The sequence below is a fragment of the Prunus dulcis genome, chromosome 6 (assembly GCF_902201215.1).
Source record: "Prunus dulcis chromosome 6, ALMONDv2, whole genome shotgun sequence".
In the NCBI taxonomy this organism is placed as follows: Eukaryota; Viridiplantae; Streptophyta; class Magnoliopsida; order Rosales; family Rosaceae; genus Prunus; species Prunus dulcis.
Window position 1 is genome coordinate 27,522,607 of NC_047655.1, and position 16,288 is coordinate 27,538,894.

The window sequence follows — 16,288 nt, forward strand, 5'->3', positions numbered from 1 at the left end:
AATGGAGTGCAAGTTGGAAATTTAATTGTAAAGAAAAAGAACTAATATAAAAATGAAGTAAATAGAAATTAATGTAGGGTAAAGGTATAATAGGAAAAAAGAAAGAACAAAATCGATTAAAAAGTATTAAAAGCAAAAGGGAGTGTTAAGTGGAGAAAAAGAAAGTGGGGAAATTACATCCTTTGAAATATTATCAAATAAATGATGGAGCATACGACATCGTTTTGTGTCACGGGGGGTGTGATGCGCGGCAAAAATCAATATATAAATAATGCCATCTTTCCCGTCATCTTTGTCGGCTATCTCTGTCAGCACAGCCCGCGCTCAAAGTACACACTTTTAAAATGAGAGAGATCTGGTGAGTGAGACTGTGACTTTGACTGACTGTGACTGTAGAGAGAGAGAGAGAGAGAGAGCTAGGGTTCAATGGCGGCGATAGGGAAGACGAGGCTGGACTCGGGTTGGATCGGGACTAGAGACAGGGAGGTCACGGTTAGTGGCACCCAGCTCACCACCACCCACCCTCCCTCCCCCGCCCTTCCTTGGATGGAGGCCGTCGTCCCCGGAACGTAATCTCTCTCTCTCTCTCTCTCTCATACATATAATTATACATTGGCATAATAAAACACTTCTGTGAGTTTCAGTAAATCTGGGTTAATCTGATTCAAGTTTTGAATTTTCATTTTTTGGGTTCTGGCTGAGTTTAGGTTAACTTCAATTTCTAAGCCTTAAGTTGCCTCTCTACTGTATCAATATTTTTTGCTGAGATGAGAACCCTGTATTTCAACATTAATTACAAATACAAAGATGCTTCAGGAATTCTGACTAGATTCATTTCTAGCATTCTAGTGTCTGTAGAGCATATTTATTGGTTATTGTTGCTAATTCATCTAACTCCATCTTGACTGAAGCAACCAACTGATGAAACAAATCTACTTCTTGAATCAAAACTTGGATATCAATGATCATAGATGTTTTAATTGACAGTGTTATGGCAACCTTGGTGAAGGGCAAAGATGTACCCGATCCTTTCTATGAACTACAAAACGATTACATCATAGATATTACTGAATCCGGGAGGCAGTACTACACATTCTGGCTCTTCACAACTTTTCAGTGTAAACTAGTAAGCCATATCCGACTTAAATGATAAATGCAATTTAAGAAAGATTTGTAAGATTGCTCTCACTTCAGTTTTCCTCTAAATTTGCTTCACCCTTTTTCCAGTCCAGCACACAGTTCCTGGATCTGAATTTCCGCGCCATCAATTACTACGCAGAGGTATATTTAAATGGGCACAAAAAAGACCTGCCAAGAGGGATGTTTCGAAGACATTCTCTTGATGTCACTGATATAGCGCATCCTGATGGTCGAAATTTGCTTGCTGTTTGTGTTTACCCGCCAGATAATCCTGGGACTATTCCTCCTGAGGGTGGGCAAGGTGGCGATCATGAGGTACACACCCATATCCATAAAACCTATTTGATTACATTCTGTTTCTTTTAGATTTTTGCTCAAAGTTTTATCCTTCTACTAATTACTGATTTCAGAATTACATTCAGATACTGGGTCTCATGCAAGAGCAATGGTGTCTTGAAAAGACTTCATTATTAAATTGAGGCAAGTGCCTTACGGTATCTAATTTTCATTTCAGATCAGGAAAGATGTAGCGGCACAATATGTGGAGGGTTGGGATTGGATGTGCCCTATAAGGTGACTGTGTTTTACCATATTAAGATTGTAGAGTGTTTTCTTTAGTATTTTGTGATCATGATATCCTTTTCATCTTCTTTCTAATTTGGGATGCCAGAAAACGTTTCAGCATACTTTTTGTTTCTCGAGGAAATTTTTTCCACCTCTTTCCAGCTAAAATGGTTCAAAGGCTATCCTTTATTGTTTAGGAGGAAAAATCAATGCACTGCATTGAAAGGCCATGGTGATAAAGGAAATGATTTGTATGCATCCTCTAGTGTATCTTCTAATAGTTTGATCTAGAAACTTCTTGTCAGATCTATTTGCTTGCCTGCCCGTGCTGAATCTTCAGATATTTTTATATAGATATTTTCAGTACACAACAGATTTCTGTTGTAATTCGCTTATATACTGTTACAGGGATAGAAACACTGGCATATGGGATGAGGTGTCAATTTCTGTAACAGGGGTGAGTTTGCTTCCCTTTCAGTCAGAATTTCCTTCATGTTATTCTGCACTGCTAATGTATTTGGTCATGCATTTTTTATTATCTTCAGATACCAATTTTCAGTCAAATATTAGTTATTTGTATAAGCTCAAATTTTGACTCATTACCATTTTGTTGCAGCCAGTTAAAATAATTGATCCCCACTTGGTTTCATCGTTTTTTGACAATTACAAGAGGGTATATCTTCATGCTACAACTGAGTTGGAAAATAGAAGTACCTGGGTTGCCGAGTGTTCTTTGAATATCCAAGTCACAACAGAACTTGAAGGAAACGTTTGTTTAGTAGAGCATCTTCAGACTCAACATCTGTCAATCCCTGCTGGATCACGGGTGAAATATACATTTCCTGAGGTCCGTGAAAGAACATATGATGCATTTTTATTATCTTAGTAGAACAAAGTAAATTTCTAGAATCCCTTTTGGACTATCTGTTTATCTTGCATTCAACATTCAGTACTTGTGTTCTAAATAGTATAACTTGGCAGCTCTTCTTCTACAAGCCCAATTTATGGTGGCCTAATGGTATGGGAAAGCAATCCTTGTACAATGTTGATATTACTGTCGATGTAAAGGGATACGGAGAATCTGATTTGTGGAGCCAATTATTTGGATTCCGCAAAATTGAGAGCCACATTGATATTACCACCAGTGGGAGGTAATTATATAATATATATATATATATATGTGTGTGTGTGTGTGTGTGTGTGTGTGTGTATGTGTGTGTTTATTACCTTATGTGCAGTTTTTCAACATGCTAACTCTTTTTCTGGTGTGTATGTTGTGTTTTCTGTACATTCTGCGCTTCAGGTTGTTCAAGGTCAATGGTCAGCCTATTTTTATTCGTGGTGGTAATTGGACAGTGTCAGATGGCCTCCTACGACTTTCAAAAGAGCGTTACAGAACAGACATCAAGTTTCATGCAGATATGAATCTTAACATGCTCCGTTGTTGGGGAGGGGGAGTGGCTGAGAGGCCAGAATTTTATCATTACTGCGATATTTATGGCCTGTTGGTAAGCTATGCCTCTCTCTCTCTCTCTCTCTCTCTGTGCATGTTTAGCTAGGTTTTATTGGGGAAGGAGGGCAGTAGACTTGTGAAGTTAATAGCTGCTAAATCTTGAGAGCATAGGGTTTAAAATTTATTGGCCATGGAATTAGTTGGGTGAATCTGATCCATACTGCTGCTGATTTAAATTTTGTAGGTCTGGCAAGAATTTTGGATTACTGGAGATGTCAATGGACGAGGTGTCCCAGTATCAAATCCAAATGGTCCACTGGACCATGATCTTTTCTTGCTATGCGCAAGAGATACTGTCAAGCTTCTAAGGAACCATCCAAGTCTTGCCCTTTGGGTGGGTGGAAGTAAACAAATTCCTCCAGATGACATCAACACAGCTTTGAAACATGACCTCAGGCTCCATCCATATTTTGAAAGCTTATCAAATGAGAGTGGCAAGATTGTTAAAGATTTTTTGGCAGGGTCGGACGATCCAAGCCAATATCTTGATGGTACACGCATTTACATCCAAGGGTCCTTGTGGGATGGATTTGCAAATGGAAAGGGGGACTTCACTGATGGCCCTTATGAAATTCAAAATCCTGAAGACTTCTTTAAAGATGACTTTTACAAATATGGGTTCAATCCTGAAGTTGGTTCTGTAGGTATGCCTGTTTCAGCTACCATCAGAGCTACAATGCCTCCAGAAGCACGGCAGATTCCGTTGTTTAAGAAGGTTTCCAATGATTATGAAGAAGTTCCAAACGGCATGTGGGTACACTATAAATACATCCCTTATTCAAAACCAGGCAAGGTTCATGACCAGATTTTGCTTTATGGGTCGCCAAAGGATCTTGATGATTTTTGCTTGAAGGTAAAATAGTATTTTTATTATTCAGGGTGCATTTGGACTCTATCTTTGTTACAACTATTTGACTTTAAATCATTTCAGGCTCAACTAGCTAACTACATTCAGTATAAAGCTCTATTAGAGGGTTGGACTTCCCGCATGTGGAGTAAATACACTGGTGTTTTGATTTGGAAAACACAGAATCCTTGGCCAGGTCTTAGAGGGCAACTTTACGACCATTTTCTAGACCAAACGGCAGGTTTCTATGGCTGTCGAAGCGCAGCGGAGCCAATCCATGTCCAGCTTAACTTGGCTACATATTTCATAGAAGTAAGCTCTATAACAAAATCATAATCAGACTAATTAATTGGAGACGCGCAAATATGCTCTGATTTCTTCTTAAAATACTGAAATTAAGAAAAAAGAAAAGTCCTCACAGAAGGAATCCATATCTAAGTGGAACGTAGTAGCATATAAACATGGTTTGAAACTTGCCGTCATTTTCTCTTCATGCCTTGAACAGGTTGTCAACACTACATCAGAAGAACTATCTGATGTCGCTATAGAAGCCTCGGTGTGGGATCTAGAAGGAACATGCCCATACTACAAAGCTCTTGAAAAGGTGTCCATGCCGCCCAAAAGAACAGTACCAATTGCTGAGATGAAATATCCAAAATCTAAAAACCCAAGGCCAGTGTACTTTCTTCTTCTCAAGCTGTATCACATGTCAGATTATCGCATTATATCCAGGAACTTTTACTGGTTGCATCTGTCTGGTGGAGATTACAAGCTGTTAGAACCGTACAGGAAGAAAACAGTTCCATTAAAAGTTACATCACAGGTTTCCATCAAAGGAACCACCTATGAAATGCATATGCGCATCCAGAACAAATCTAAGAAACCAGTGCCGAAAAGTTTAACCTATCAAAACAATTTCACTACTAAACAAGGTGATGGTGATTTTGATGTAGCATCAGTGGAATCTACACATGACGGAGCAGACAAAGAGCTTGAAGTTGGTTGGTCTCGGAAAATATCCAGACATTTCACAAAGGAGAATGGTGGTTTGAGGGTTGCTGAAATCAATGGCAACGACACAGGCGTTGCTTTCTTCCTTCATTTTTCAGTTCATGGATTGAAGACAAACCATAAGGAAGGAGAAGACACAAGAATTCTTCCTGTTCATTATTCAGACAACTATTTTTCGCTGGTGCCAGGTGAAGCTATGCCCATCAAGATCTCTTTTGAGGTCCCTCCTGGTGTCACCCCCCGAGTTACTCTTGATGGATGGAATTACCATGGTATCCATACATTCCATTGAGTTGGTTAAAGAATTTTTTATTTATTTGCTCTTTATAATAGTTGAATTATACACAACAGATCTTGCTCCTCAAGCAAGGACCAATGTTAGGAAACAAGGTCCAACTTTTACAGACATTATTATCCCAATGTGCTTGTACTCGAACATGGTACTTCAACCTCCTCAAATGATGGTAGGAATAAAACAAAGATACAAACTGAGAATTATCTCTTTTTTGAGTTTTACATCATCTTGTGTTGCACATTGTTTCTCCCTTATTTTCTTATCAATGGAGGAAAAAAAAATGTACTGCAGGGAAGAGAGGGAGAATGTCTGAGAGAAAGTGCGCACTAACCAATGCAGCAGGCAGCCCAAGCAGTCCCAAGTGGGTTTCATGCTCCCAATTTTTGGGCTTATATTTGATGAGCCTAAAAAGTTTGGGCCCAAAAGAGTCACCGTTTAGTCTGCGCTATTGTATTTTGTGTCGAAACATCAAACCGAAAATCTGAAGAAACCGAGAGAACTGCAGTTGGTCTCCGTGTCCCCAATTTCATGGATGAAATCCAGATGGGTCTTTCAGTTTCAGAACCTCAACTCTCACTACTTGTCCTCTTGGGCTTCGTCTCTAATCTCTCCTTTCAAAGCCAAGGTTCACCAAAACCCCTCTGCAGAAACAGCCTCAAGATTGATCCTCAACCATGTAGACATAAGCCTGCTTCTCTCTCTTTGTGGAAAAGAGGGAAACTTTCACTTGGGTTCTTCCCTCCATGCCTCTATCATTAAGAACCCTGAATTCTTTTACCCCGAGAGTCAAGATGATTATCGTAATGTCCTTGTTGTTTGGAATTCTCTGCTCTCAGTGTACTTGAAATGCGGTCAATTTTCTAATGCAGTTAAGCTGTTTGACAATATGGGCATGAAAGATACAGTTTCGTGGAATACAATGATATCTGGGTTTTTAAGGAACGGGGAGTCTGATGTTGGGTTTGGCTACTTTAAGCAAATGCGTGGATCGGATTTTTATCAATCTGATAGAGCAACTTTGACTTCGATTTTAGCAGCTTTTGATGGGCCTGAGTTTTGTCACTTGAATAAGATGATGCATGGTTTGGTGGTTTCGAATGGATTTGAGCGGGAAACTGCAGTGGGGAATGCTTTGATCACATCATATTGTAAATGTGGGAGTTTCGGTTCAGGAAGGCGGGTTTTCGATGAGATGTTTGAGAGGAACGTGATTACATGGACGGCAATGATTTCGGGGCTCGCACAAAATGAATTCTATGTGGAAAGTTTGGAATTGTTTTTGGAGATGCGTAGTGGAGTAGTGGATCCAAATTCCTTGACTTATTTGGCGTCACTCACTGCATGTTCTGGTTTGCAGGCAATAAGTGTAGGGCGTCAAATTCATGGACTTGCATGGAAACTGGGAATTCAATCAGACTTGTGCATTGAGAGTGCACTAATGGACATGTATTCGAAGTGTGGCAGCTTGGAAGATGCATGGCGAATATTTGAATCCACGGAAGAACTTGATGAGATTTCCATGACTGTTATCCTTGTGGGATTTGCACAAAATGGGTTTGAGAGTGAAGCGATCCAAATATTTGTGAAAATGATGAAAGCAGGAATTGAAATTGACCCAAACATGGTTTCAGCTGTTCTTGGTGTGTTTGGTGTTGATACTTCTTTAGGTCTAGGGAAGCAACTCCACTCTTTAATTGTCAAAAAAAGTTTTGGTCATAACTCTTTTGTCTGCAATGGGCTTATAAATATGTACTCCAAGTGTGGAGAGTTGGGGGATTCGGTCAAAGTGTTCAGTAGGATGCCTCAGAGGAACTCAATTTCGTGGAATTCCATGATTGCAGCTTTTGCCCGTCATGGAGATGGCTCCAAAGCATTACAATTATATGAAGAGATGAAAATGGATGGTGTACAACCAACAGATGTTACATTTTTGTCTCTACTTCATGCTTGTAGCCATGTTGGCTTCGTTGAAAGGGGCATGGAATTTTTGAACTCCATGAATGAGGACCCTGGGATAAGTCCAAGACCAGAGCACTATGCTTGTGTCGTTGACATGTTAGGTCGTGCAGGACTTCTCACTGAGGCCAAAAATTTCATTGAGGGACTACCTGAGAATCCGGGTGTACTTGTTTGGCAAGCATTGCTTGGTGCTTGTAGCATTCATGGTGATTCGGAGATCGGTAAATATGCTGCAGATCAGTTGCTTTTGGCGGCACCTGAGACCCCGGCACCATATGTTTTGCTAGCGAATATATATTCTTCTGAAGGAAGGTGGAAAGAGAGAGCAAGGACCATTAAGGGGATGAAGGAAATGGGGGTCGCAAAAGAAACAGGTATTAGTTGGATTGAGATTGAAAACAAAGTTCAGAGCTTTGTTGTTGGGGATAGAATGCATCCACAAGCAGAGATCATTTATGGAGTTCTGGCAGAACTGTATAGACTTATGACGGATGAAGGATATGTACCAAATTAGAGGTTTATACTCTACTATTTAGGTGATGATGAAAAGAGATAGGAGCCAATTCTTTATTACAGACTTGCCAAAACCATAAAGGTTGTATTTCTGGAGGAAAAAGAAGAAGAATGATTTAGGTTTGTCATTCCTGTATTATACAAATTTTCTGTGTTAATATTATCTGCAGAGAAGTTCAACTGTTGAACTTTTGCATGCGGGATTATGATTTCTTATCCGGCATATTTTTCACCCCGGCAGGATAAATTTTAAAGAAGCTGGTACAAAGCTGGGTTTTCCCTTTCGTTTTGTAGACTAAACGAAAGAGAACACCAGTAGCATAAGGTATAATGAATGGTTATCTTTTACATTGCAACTCAGAAAGAATTGATTGCCAAGATGGTCCCCTGTAGCCCTGCTGCCATTTTATATTTGCATTGTGAAGTTCGCTTTTGCTTTTTTGGGTGTATTGAAGGGTTTCTGATGAACAAGGGTGGTTAGTAGGTATATTGGCTTGGTTGGAGAACTTTAAATCTGAAAAAATATGTCTGATATTTCTTCTTTGTGAATAGCTGGAGATTTGGGTTTATCAGGTGACTCAGCATGAGACATTTATTCAAATAATTATGTGGCTTGCAAAAGAAGCCTCAGTTATGGCTTTCAACAACTGCTCTGTAAACAGCGATGAATTATTGTTACCAAGGGCCAAAGCTATTGACTACCAGTTCTTATGATGGGGGCCCAGGGACCAAAACGTCAAACTGTCAATGCAACAAGTCTTGTAGTTGCTCATCCCTCCAAGACCCAAGGATACTGTTGGCACCTTGTGCTCCATTGGTTTTTTATGCCAAGGCTACAAGATTGAGTGATCGATGATCATGCAATAAAATTACAAGAAATTACATATTGCTTTTGAGAGAAGTCACTTGAATTGTCAAGCCAATCAATTTACTCAACTTTCTGCAGTTCCATAATGATAAGTTCTTAGAAGCTAGAGAGAGAAATGGCATACAATCTGAAGAACTGCGTCACAGCCATGATAGGCTGTTTTCTCTTCATTTTACTCGTTCTGCCATCTAGTTATGCGTTTCTTTGTGAAGAATCCACAGATTGTCATGCTCTTCTTAAATTCAAGGAGGGTCTAAGAAGCGATCCCAAAGGTCATCTACAAACTTGGAACAAAGCCAATCCCTTCTGCAACTGGACTGGTATTACATGCCACCCACATCTCCAAAACCGGGTTGTAGATCTTGAACTCATAGACATGGATTTGCGAGGAGGGATATCACCATTTATATCCAATATTTCTCTTCTTACCACCCTGTCTCTACAAGGCAATAGATTCTATGGAAAAATTCCATCTTCCTTGGGAGGACTTTCAGAGCTAGCATTTCTCAATGTAAGTAAAAATAACCTTGAAGGTAATATTCCTGGTTCATTACATGGTTGTCAAAGCTTGAAAGTCGTAGATTTGAATTACAACAATCTATCTGGGATCATTCCTAAGGAACTCAGTTGGATGAAGAATTTAACCTACTTATGTCTGTCACAGAACAGACTCACTGGAGTGCTACCATCATCACTGTCGAACTTGACTGAATTGACACAACTAGAACCGGCTGTCAACTATTTTACTGGAAAGATCCCTCCACAGCTTGGAGCCTTAAGAAAGCTAGAGATTCTGTACCTCCATAGGAACTTTCTGGAGGGATCAGTACCCACAGCAATTAGTAACTGCACTGCTTTACGTGAAATTTCACTGACTGGGAATCTATTAAGTGGAGAAATCCCTTTAGAGCTGGGTGCAAAACTCCAGAACTTGCAGAAATTGTACATGATTGATAACAATCTTTCTGGTAAAATTCCAGTGACCCTCTCCAATCTCTCTCAGCTGACACTGCTTGATCTCAGTCTCAACAATTTAGAGGGGAAGTTCCTGCAGAGTTGGGAATGTTAAAGAACCTTGAGGTTCTCTACTTTCGTTCCAACTACTACTTGGGTGGCAGCAGCTCTGGTAATTCTTCCCTCAGTTTCTTAACAGCTCTCACAAACTGTTCGGTTCTAAAAAAGCTACACTTTGGTTCATGCTCGTTCAAAGAAAATATACCGTCTTCTGTAGGTGGTCTTTCAAAAGACCTCTTTTACTTCAATCTTTTGGATAATTACATTATGGGAAGTATACCAGACAGTATTGGAAACTTAAGCAGCCTAGTAACCTTATACCTGTCATACAACCTTTTGGAAGGAAAAATTCCACCATCATTTGGAAAGCTTGGGAATTTGCAGAGGTTATACTTGGAGAGAAACAGAATTCTTGGGCCAATTCCAGATGACTTAGGGAATATGCGTAACCTTGGAGTACTGAATCTTGGGAAGAATTCGGTTGGCGGGTTGATTCCACCTTCACTTGCTAATCTCTCACAACTGAGATATCTTAACCTGTCTAGAAATCACCTATCAGGAAAAATTCCAGTGGAGCTTACTCAGTGTTCTCTTATGATGCTGCTTGATTTATCTTTTAACAGCTTACAAGGTTCTGTTCCTGTACAGGTTGGCCTTCTTTCAAACTTAGCACTCTCACTTAACCTTTGAAACAACCATTTCGAAGGACAACTTCCAGCAAGCATTGGAAAGCTGGTGTCTCTACAGGCAATTGACTTCTCAAAGAATAAGTTTTCTGTTGTTATACCTAGCTTGATAGGAAGTTGCATTTCGCTGGTGTATCTGAACCTGTCCAATAACATGATTGAAGGAACGATTCCAGAGTCTCTGAAATTAATCAGTCATCTTGAAGTTTTGGACTTAGTCTCACAATCGAATAAATGGCACCTTTCCAATCTGGATTGCTAATCAACAGATGATCAGGACTCTCAATTTATCTTATAATAGGCTATCAGGTGAAGTTCCATATACTGGAAGGTTTGTGTTTTTAAATAGAAGCTCATTCCTAGGGCATGTGGGGTTGTGTGGTGGTTCTGCACTAATTGGTCTTCCTCCATGTGAAGTTCAAAACATAAAACGCAGGGTAAAGAATTGGGTAATATACTCAATGGTTGCAGCAGTTGCAGTAAGCTGTGTGCTGATTGCTTTCTTTGTTCATCGTTTCTTCTTGAGAAAAGAGGATTCAAAATCAGCGCATGTGATGCTAATGGAATTCCCAGAACATCATGGAAGTCAAACTTTCACCCAAAGGGAACTTGAAATTGCTACATTTGGGTTCAATGAGGCTTATCTCCTTGGTAGAGGAACCTTTGGATCAGTTTATAAAGGAATTATTGATAATGGGAAAATTACTGTGGCTGTTAAGGTTCTGCATAGTGACTGCAGTCAGAGTTTCAAAAGCTTTAAAAGGGAATGTCAAATATTGTCTGAAATCAAGCACCGGAATCTTGTTAGAATGGTAGGATATCCCTGGAACAGAGGGTTTAAGGCTCTTATCCTTGATTATATTGGTAACGGAAACTTGGGGACAACATCTTTATCCAGGTGGACTAGAGGAAGGAGCATGTGGATTAACTTTGAGGGAAAGAATGTCAATAGCGGTAGATATTGCCAATGGATTGGAGTATCTTCAAGAAGGCTGTCCAGTCCAAGTTTTGCACTGTGATATAAAACCAGAAAATATACTTATTGACAATGATATGGTGGCTCATGTAGCAGATTTTGGGATTGGAAAGCTCATTTCAGCTGACAAATTGAAAGAACATGTCAGCACAACAGGTTTCCTACTGGGATCGATTGGTTATATTCCCCCAGGTATTCATATTACATGAATATATTCACTTTCTACACCTTAAACTAGTATTATGATTAAAAGAAATTACTTTGGCTTGGTTAACTATCTCTATCTAATGTATATATTGCTTGTGAAACAGAATATGGGCAGGGAATTGAGGTATCAGCTAAAGGGGATGTCTATAGTTTTGGTGTGATGCTGCTTGAGATGATAACACGAAGAAGACCGACCAGTAATATGTATTATGATGGGCTTGATTTAAGGAAGTGGGTGAGTGGTGCATTTCCAGGCAAGATTTTGGATGTTGTTGACACCACACTAAAGCAGGATGCATACCTTGAAGTGACACATGGTGCTTTAGAGGAGCTTGAGCAATGCAGCATTCAAATGCTTGATGTGGGGATGATGTGCAGAGAGGATAATCCACACAAACGACCCCCTATGTCCTCTGTTGTGAAGAGTTTGAAAAAATGTCTGCAAATAAGTGGAATTTGAAGCTCCAACTCTGACATATACATTTTGTGTTTTGTTTTCACCTTTTGAGTGTGTATTTATACTGTTGGCAGCATTTTACTTGATAAAAAGCACGTACAGAAAATTAGCTTCTCAACATTTTGAGTAAGATCAAATTAATGTATGCCTATTTTGTCTGTTGAGAAAAAAGACGAAGAATTGTAATTATATAATTTTCTGTTTTGGTAAACAAGTTGAACAACTGAGATTTGAGTTTGTCAGATCAGTATGAAACATTGGTTCAAATCAGGGAGATTCACTATTATACTTAATGTAGGGGCCCAAATTATAAATTAAAAAAAAAACCTTATGAAATGGACTTTAAAAACACACCCAAAGTCCATTTACAACATAACAAAGAGACTTTTAACTTCTTATAAATTACAAAACTGTCATCGATTTTTTAAAACAAGTCCAACCCTAAAACCTCATTAAAAAAAAATCAAAATCCTCAATAGAGCATCAAAGTAATTTAATAATCAAAATTAAATTCAATGGGGCAAACTGTTATTTTTTGGGTTTATTTATAAAAATTAAATTATATGGGGTTTATCTATATCATTAGTGCTAAGAATGGATATATGACTAAATATTTCATTAAATTATGTGGCTGTCAACAGCAACCTCAGTTATGGCTTTCAACTACTGCTCTCTAATCAGAGCGATGAATTATTATAATCAAGGGCCAAGGCTATTGACTACTAGAAGTTGTTTTAATTAGTGGCCCCAATGCCGATACTCCTTGCTTAATACATGAACTTTGGAAAGATTTGTATTAGTCCAAACAGAAAGAACCAACTTCATCCGAAATTACAAATTGCTCTAGAAAGAAAGAATATAGAGAAAGAGAGAAATGGCATACAATCTGAACTGTATCAGGGCAACGATTGGCTGCTTTGTCTTCATTTTACTTGCTCTGCCCTCTAGTTCTGCATTTCTTTGTGAAGAATCCACTGATTGTCATGCTCTTCTTAAATTCTTGGAACGAAGCCAATCCCTTCTGCAACTGGACTGGAATTACATGCCACCCACATCTCCGAGACCGAGTGATAGGTCTTGAGCTCATAGACATGGTTTTGCAAGGAGGGATATCACCATAGATATCCAATCTCTCTTCTTACCACCCTGTCTCTGCAAGGCAACAGATTCTATGGACAAATTCCATCTTCCTTGGTTGGGAGGACTTTCAGAGTTAGCATTTCTCAATATAAGCGAAAATAAGCTTGAAGGTGAGATTCCTGGTTCTTTGCATGGCTGCCAAAGCTTGAAAGAACTAGACTTGGATGTCAACAATCTTTCTGGGGTCATTCCTGAGGAACTCAGCTGGCTGAAGAACTTAACATACTTGGGTCTGTCTCTAAACAGACTCACTGGAGAGCTGCCGTCGTCACTATCAAACTTGATGGAATTGACACAACTAGAACTGGCTGTCAATTATTTTACTGGAAAGATCCCACCACAGCTTGGAGCATTAAGAAAGCTAGAGCTTCTGTACCTCCATATGAACTTTCTTGAGGGACCAGTACCTGCAGCAATTAGCAACTGCACCGCTTTACGTGAGATTTCGCTGCTTGAGAATCTATTAAGTGGAGAAATCCCTTTAGAGCTGGGTGCCAAACTCCAGAACTTGCAGAGATTGTACATGTTTAATAACAAGCTTTCTGGTAGAATTCCAGTGACCCTCTGCAATCTCTCTCAGCTCACACTGCTTGATCTTAGTATCAACAAATTAGAGGGGGAAGTTCCTGCAGAGTTGGGAAGGCTAAAGAGCCTTGAGGTTCTCTACTTTCATTCCAACAAGTTAGGTGGAGGCAGCTCTGGTAATTCTTCCCTCAGTTTCTTAACAGCTCTCACAAACTGTTCAGTTCTTAGAAAACTACACTTTGCTTCATGTCTTTTCAGAGGAAATATACCGTCTTCTATAGGTGGTCTTTCAAAAGACCTCTTTTACTTCAATCTTATGGATAACGACATTACGGGAAGTATACCAGATGCTGTTGGAAACTTAAGCAACCTTATAAGCTTATACATGTCAATCAACTATTTGGAAGGAAAAATTCCAGCATCTATTGGAAACTTGGGAATTTGCAGAGGCTAAAATAGGAGAAAAACAGAATTCTTGGGCCAATTCCAGATGACTTGGGGAAGATGTCTAGCCTTGGTCTACTGGATCTTGGTAAAAATTTGATTGGTGGGTCTATTCCACCTTCACTTGGTAACCTTTCACAGCTGAGATATCTTAACCTGTCTACGAACAGCCTATCAGGAAAATTTCCCATCGTTCTTACTCGCTGTTCTCTTATGATGCTGCTCGATTTATCTTTCAACAGCTTACAAGGTTTTGTTCCTTAACAGATTGGCCTTCTTTCAAACTTGGACTTCTCACTTAACCTTTCAAACAACCATTGCGAAGGACAACTGCCAACAAGCATTGGAAAGCTGGTGTCTCTGCAGGCAATCGACTTTTCAAAGAATAAATTTGTTGGTGTCATACCTGGCTTGATTGGAAGTTGCATTTCTTTGGTGTATCTGAACCTGTCCAAAAACATGCTTGAAGGCACAATTCCAAGGTCTTTGAAATCAATCACTTATCTTGAAGTTTTGGACATGTCTCATAATCGATTAAATGGCACTGTTCCAATCTGGGTTGCTGATGAACATATGATCAAGAATCTCAATTTATCTTATAATAATCTATCAGGTGAAGTTCCATATACTGGGAGGATTACATTTTTTAATAAAAGCTCATTCCTGGGAAATGTGGGTTTGTGTGGTGGTTCTGCACAACTTGGTCTCCCTCCATGTGAAGTTCAAAAGCAAAAAGGCAGGACAAAGAATTGGGTAATTTACTCTGTAGTTGCAGCAGTTGCAGTAAGCTGTGTGGTGGGTGCTGTCTTTGTTCATAGTTTCTTCTTCAGAAAATATTCAAAGACAGCGCATGGAATGCTAATGGCACCCCCAGGAACGCATGGAAGTCGAAGTTTCACCGAAAGGGAACTCGAAACTGCAACACTCGGGTTCAATGAGGCTTATCTTCTGGGTAGAGGAACTTTTGGATCAGTCTATAAAGCAATCATTGATAATGGGGAAAGTACTGTGGCAGTTAAGGTCCTGCATGGTGACAGCAATCAGAGTTTCAAAAGCTTTAAGAGGGAATGTCAAATATTGTCTGAAATCAAGCACCGGAATCTCGTTAGACTGGTAGGGTATGCCTGGAACACAGGGGTCAAGGCTCTTGTCCTTGACTTTATTGGCAATGGGAATTTGGCAAAACATCTTTATCCTGGTGGGCTAGAGGAAGGAGCTTGTAAGCTAACTTTACGGGAAAGAATCTCCATAGCTATTAATATTGCCAATGGCTTGGAGTATCTTCAAGAAGGCTGTCCAGTCCAAGTGATACATTGTGATCTGAAACCAGAAAATGTGCTTATCAACACAAATATGGTGGCTCAGGTAGCAGATTTTGGGATTGGAAAGCTCATTTCAGCTGACAAACTGGAAGAACATCTTAGCACAACGCGTTCTCTTCGAGGATCGATTGGTTATATTCCCCCAGGTATGCATATCACATGAACATAGATCACTTTCATATATCAGAAACACCAGTAACTAAAGCAATTATGAGCAACCATCTGTACATACATATATATATATATATATATATATATTGCTTGTGAAACAGAATATGGGCAGGGAGTTGAGGTATCAGTTAAAGGGGATGTGTATAGCTTTGGTGTGGTTCTGCTGAAGATGTTTACGCGAAAAAGACCGACAAGTAATGTGTTTTCAGATGGGCTTGATGTAAGGAAGTGGGTGGGTTCTGCATTTCCAGACCAAATTGGGATGTAGTTGACACCACACTGAAGCAGGAGGCGCGCTCAAGAGGCACACGTGATGCTTTAGAGAAGCTTGAGCAATGCAATGCAGCATTCAATTGCTTGATGTAGGGATGATTTGCACAGAAGAGAATCCACACAAACGACCCCTTATGTCCTCTGTTGAGCCAATGTTGAAAAAATGTCTGGAAAGAAGAGGAGTTTGAAGCTCCAACTATGGCTTGAACAAGATATATAGTAAAACTTTTACATTTACCAGTTGTTTTTAATTTCTTTTGGCCTTTTGCTCGTGTGAAGTTTCATACTGACACTGAGGGCTCATGAAATTCCTTTGTGAGTGTGTTTATATCTGTATAATATTATTATTGTCAATATCAAAAT

At 39.5% G+C, this 16,288-nt stretch overlaps 4 protein-coding genes and 1 pseudogene across 5 annotated transcripts; all 5 read left to right on the forward strand.

Moving 5' to 3' along the window:
• Positions 1 to 66: 66 nt before the first annotated feature.
• On the forward strand, positions 67 to 5,591 carry LOC117632384 (mannosylglycoprotein endo-beta-mannosidase-like). Its single transcript, XM_034365841.1, has 11 exons — positions 67 to 569; positions 988 to 1,126; positions 1,228 to 1,455; positions 1,655 to 1,713; positions 2,113 to 2,161; positions 2,321 to 2,551; positions 2,686 to 2,855; positions 3,008 to 3,212; positions 3,402 to 4,070; positions 4,149 to 4,376; positions 4,570 to 5,591. The coding sequence occupies exons 1-11, from the start codon at positions 427 to 429 to the stop codon at positions 5,365 to 5,367; spliced, it is 2,919 nt and encodes a 972-aa protein (XP_034221732.1). The 5' UTR covers positions 67 to 426; the 3' UTR covers positions 5,368 to 5,591.
• Positions 5,592 to 5,684: 93 nt separating this feature from the next.
• Positions 5,685 to 12,168, forward strand: LOC117632389 (pentatricopeptide repeat-containing protein At3g05340). 2 transcript variants are annotated; one of them, XM_034365847.1, is made up of 3 exons: positions 5,685 to 9,221; positions 9,380 to 11,578; positions 11,698 to 12,168. In XM_034365847.1, the coding sequence occupies exon 1, from the start codon at positions 5,903 to 5,905 to the stop codon at positions 7,841 to 7,843; it is 1,941 nt and encodes a 646-aa protein (XP_034221738.1). In that variant the 5' UTR covers positions 5,685 to 5,902; the 3' UTR covers positions 7,844 to 9,221; positions 9,380 to 11,578; positions 11,698 to 12,168. The 2 variants fall into 2 exon arrangements, with proteins under 2 accessions (XP_034221738.1, XP_034221737.1); XM_034365846.1 differs by having other exon boundaries at positions 5,685 to 11,578.
• On the forward strand, positions 8,826 to 10,414 carry LOC117630601 (LRR receptor-like serine/threonine-protein kinase EFR). Its single transcript, XM_034363302.1, has 2 exons — positions 8,826 to 9,774; positions 9,942 to 10,414. The coding sequence occupies exons 1-2, from the start codon at positions 8,826 to 8,828 to the stop codon at positions 10,412 to 10,414; spliced, it is 1,422 nt and encodes a 473-aa protein (XP_034219193.1).
• LOC117630602 (putative leucine-rich repeat receptor-like serine/threonine-protein kinase At2g24130) lies at positions 10,872 to 12,053 on the forward strand. The gene is made up of 3 exons (XM_034363303.1): positions 10,872 to 11,364; positions 11,483 to 11,578; positions 11,698 to 12,053. Exons 1-3 carry the CDS (start codon positions 10,872 to 10,874, stop codon positions 12,051 to 12,053), a joined length of 945 nt encoding a protein of 314 aa, XP_034219194.1.
• A 756-nt stretch (positions 12,169 to 12,924) lies between the features above and the next one.
• LOC117630603 lies at positions 12,925 to 16,228 on the forward strand (annotated as a pseudogene).
• The last annotated feature ends 60 nt before the right edge of the window (positions 16,229 to 16,288 follow it).

What these genes read in the sequence shown, in the direction of transcription:
- LOC117630602 (XM_034363303.1), top strand. Translation starts at nt 10,872, where the DNA reads ATGGTTGCAGCAGTTGCAGTAAGCTGTGTGCTGATTGCTTTCTTTGTT. An exon ending in GGGAAAGAATGTCAATAGCG is followed by an intron (nt 11,365 to 11,482) that starts GTAGATATTGCC and finishes CTCATGTAGCAG; the next exon opens with ATTTTGGGATTGGAAAGCTC. An exon ending in GATTGGTTATATTCCCCCAG is followed by an intron (nt 11,579 to 11,697) that starts GTATTCATATTA and finishes CTTGTGAAACAG; the next exon opens with AATATGGGCAGGGAATTGAG.
- LOC117632389 (XM_034365846.1), top strand. Translation starts at nt 5,903, where the DNA reads ATGAAATCCAGATGGGTCTTTCAGTTTCAGAACCTCAACTCTCACTAC.
- LOC117630601 (XM_034363302.1), top strand. Translation starts at nt 8,826, where the DNA reads ATGGCATACAATCTGAAGAACTGCGTCACAGCCATGATAGGCTGTTTT. An exon ending in GTTCCTGCAGAGTTGGGAAT is followed by an intron (nt 9,775 to 9,941) that starts GTTAAAGAACCT and finishes CGTCTTCTGTAG; the next exon opens with GTGGTCTTTCAAAAGACCTC.
- LOC117632384 (XM_034365841.1), top strand. Translation starts at nt 427, where the DNA reads ATGGCGGCGATAGGGAAGACGAGGCTGGACTCGGGTTGGATCGGGACT. An exon ending in GGCAAGGTGGCGATCATGAG is followed by an intron (nt 1,456 to 1,654) that starts GTACACACCCAT and finishes TTTTCATTTCAG; the next exon opens with ATCAGGAAAGATGTAGCGGC. An exon ending in TGTCAATTTCTGTAACAGGG is followed by an intron (nt 2,162 to 2,320) that starts GTGAGTTTGCTT and finishes ATTTTGTTGCAG; the next exon opens with CCAGTTAAAATAATTGATCC.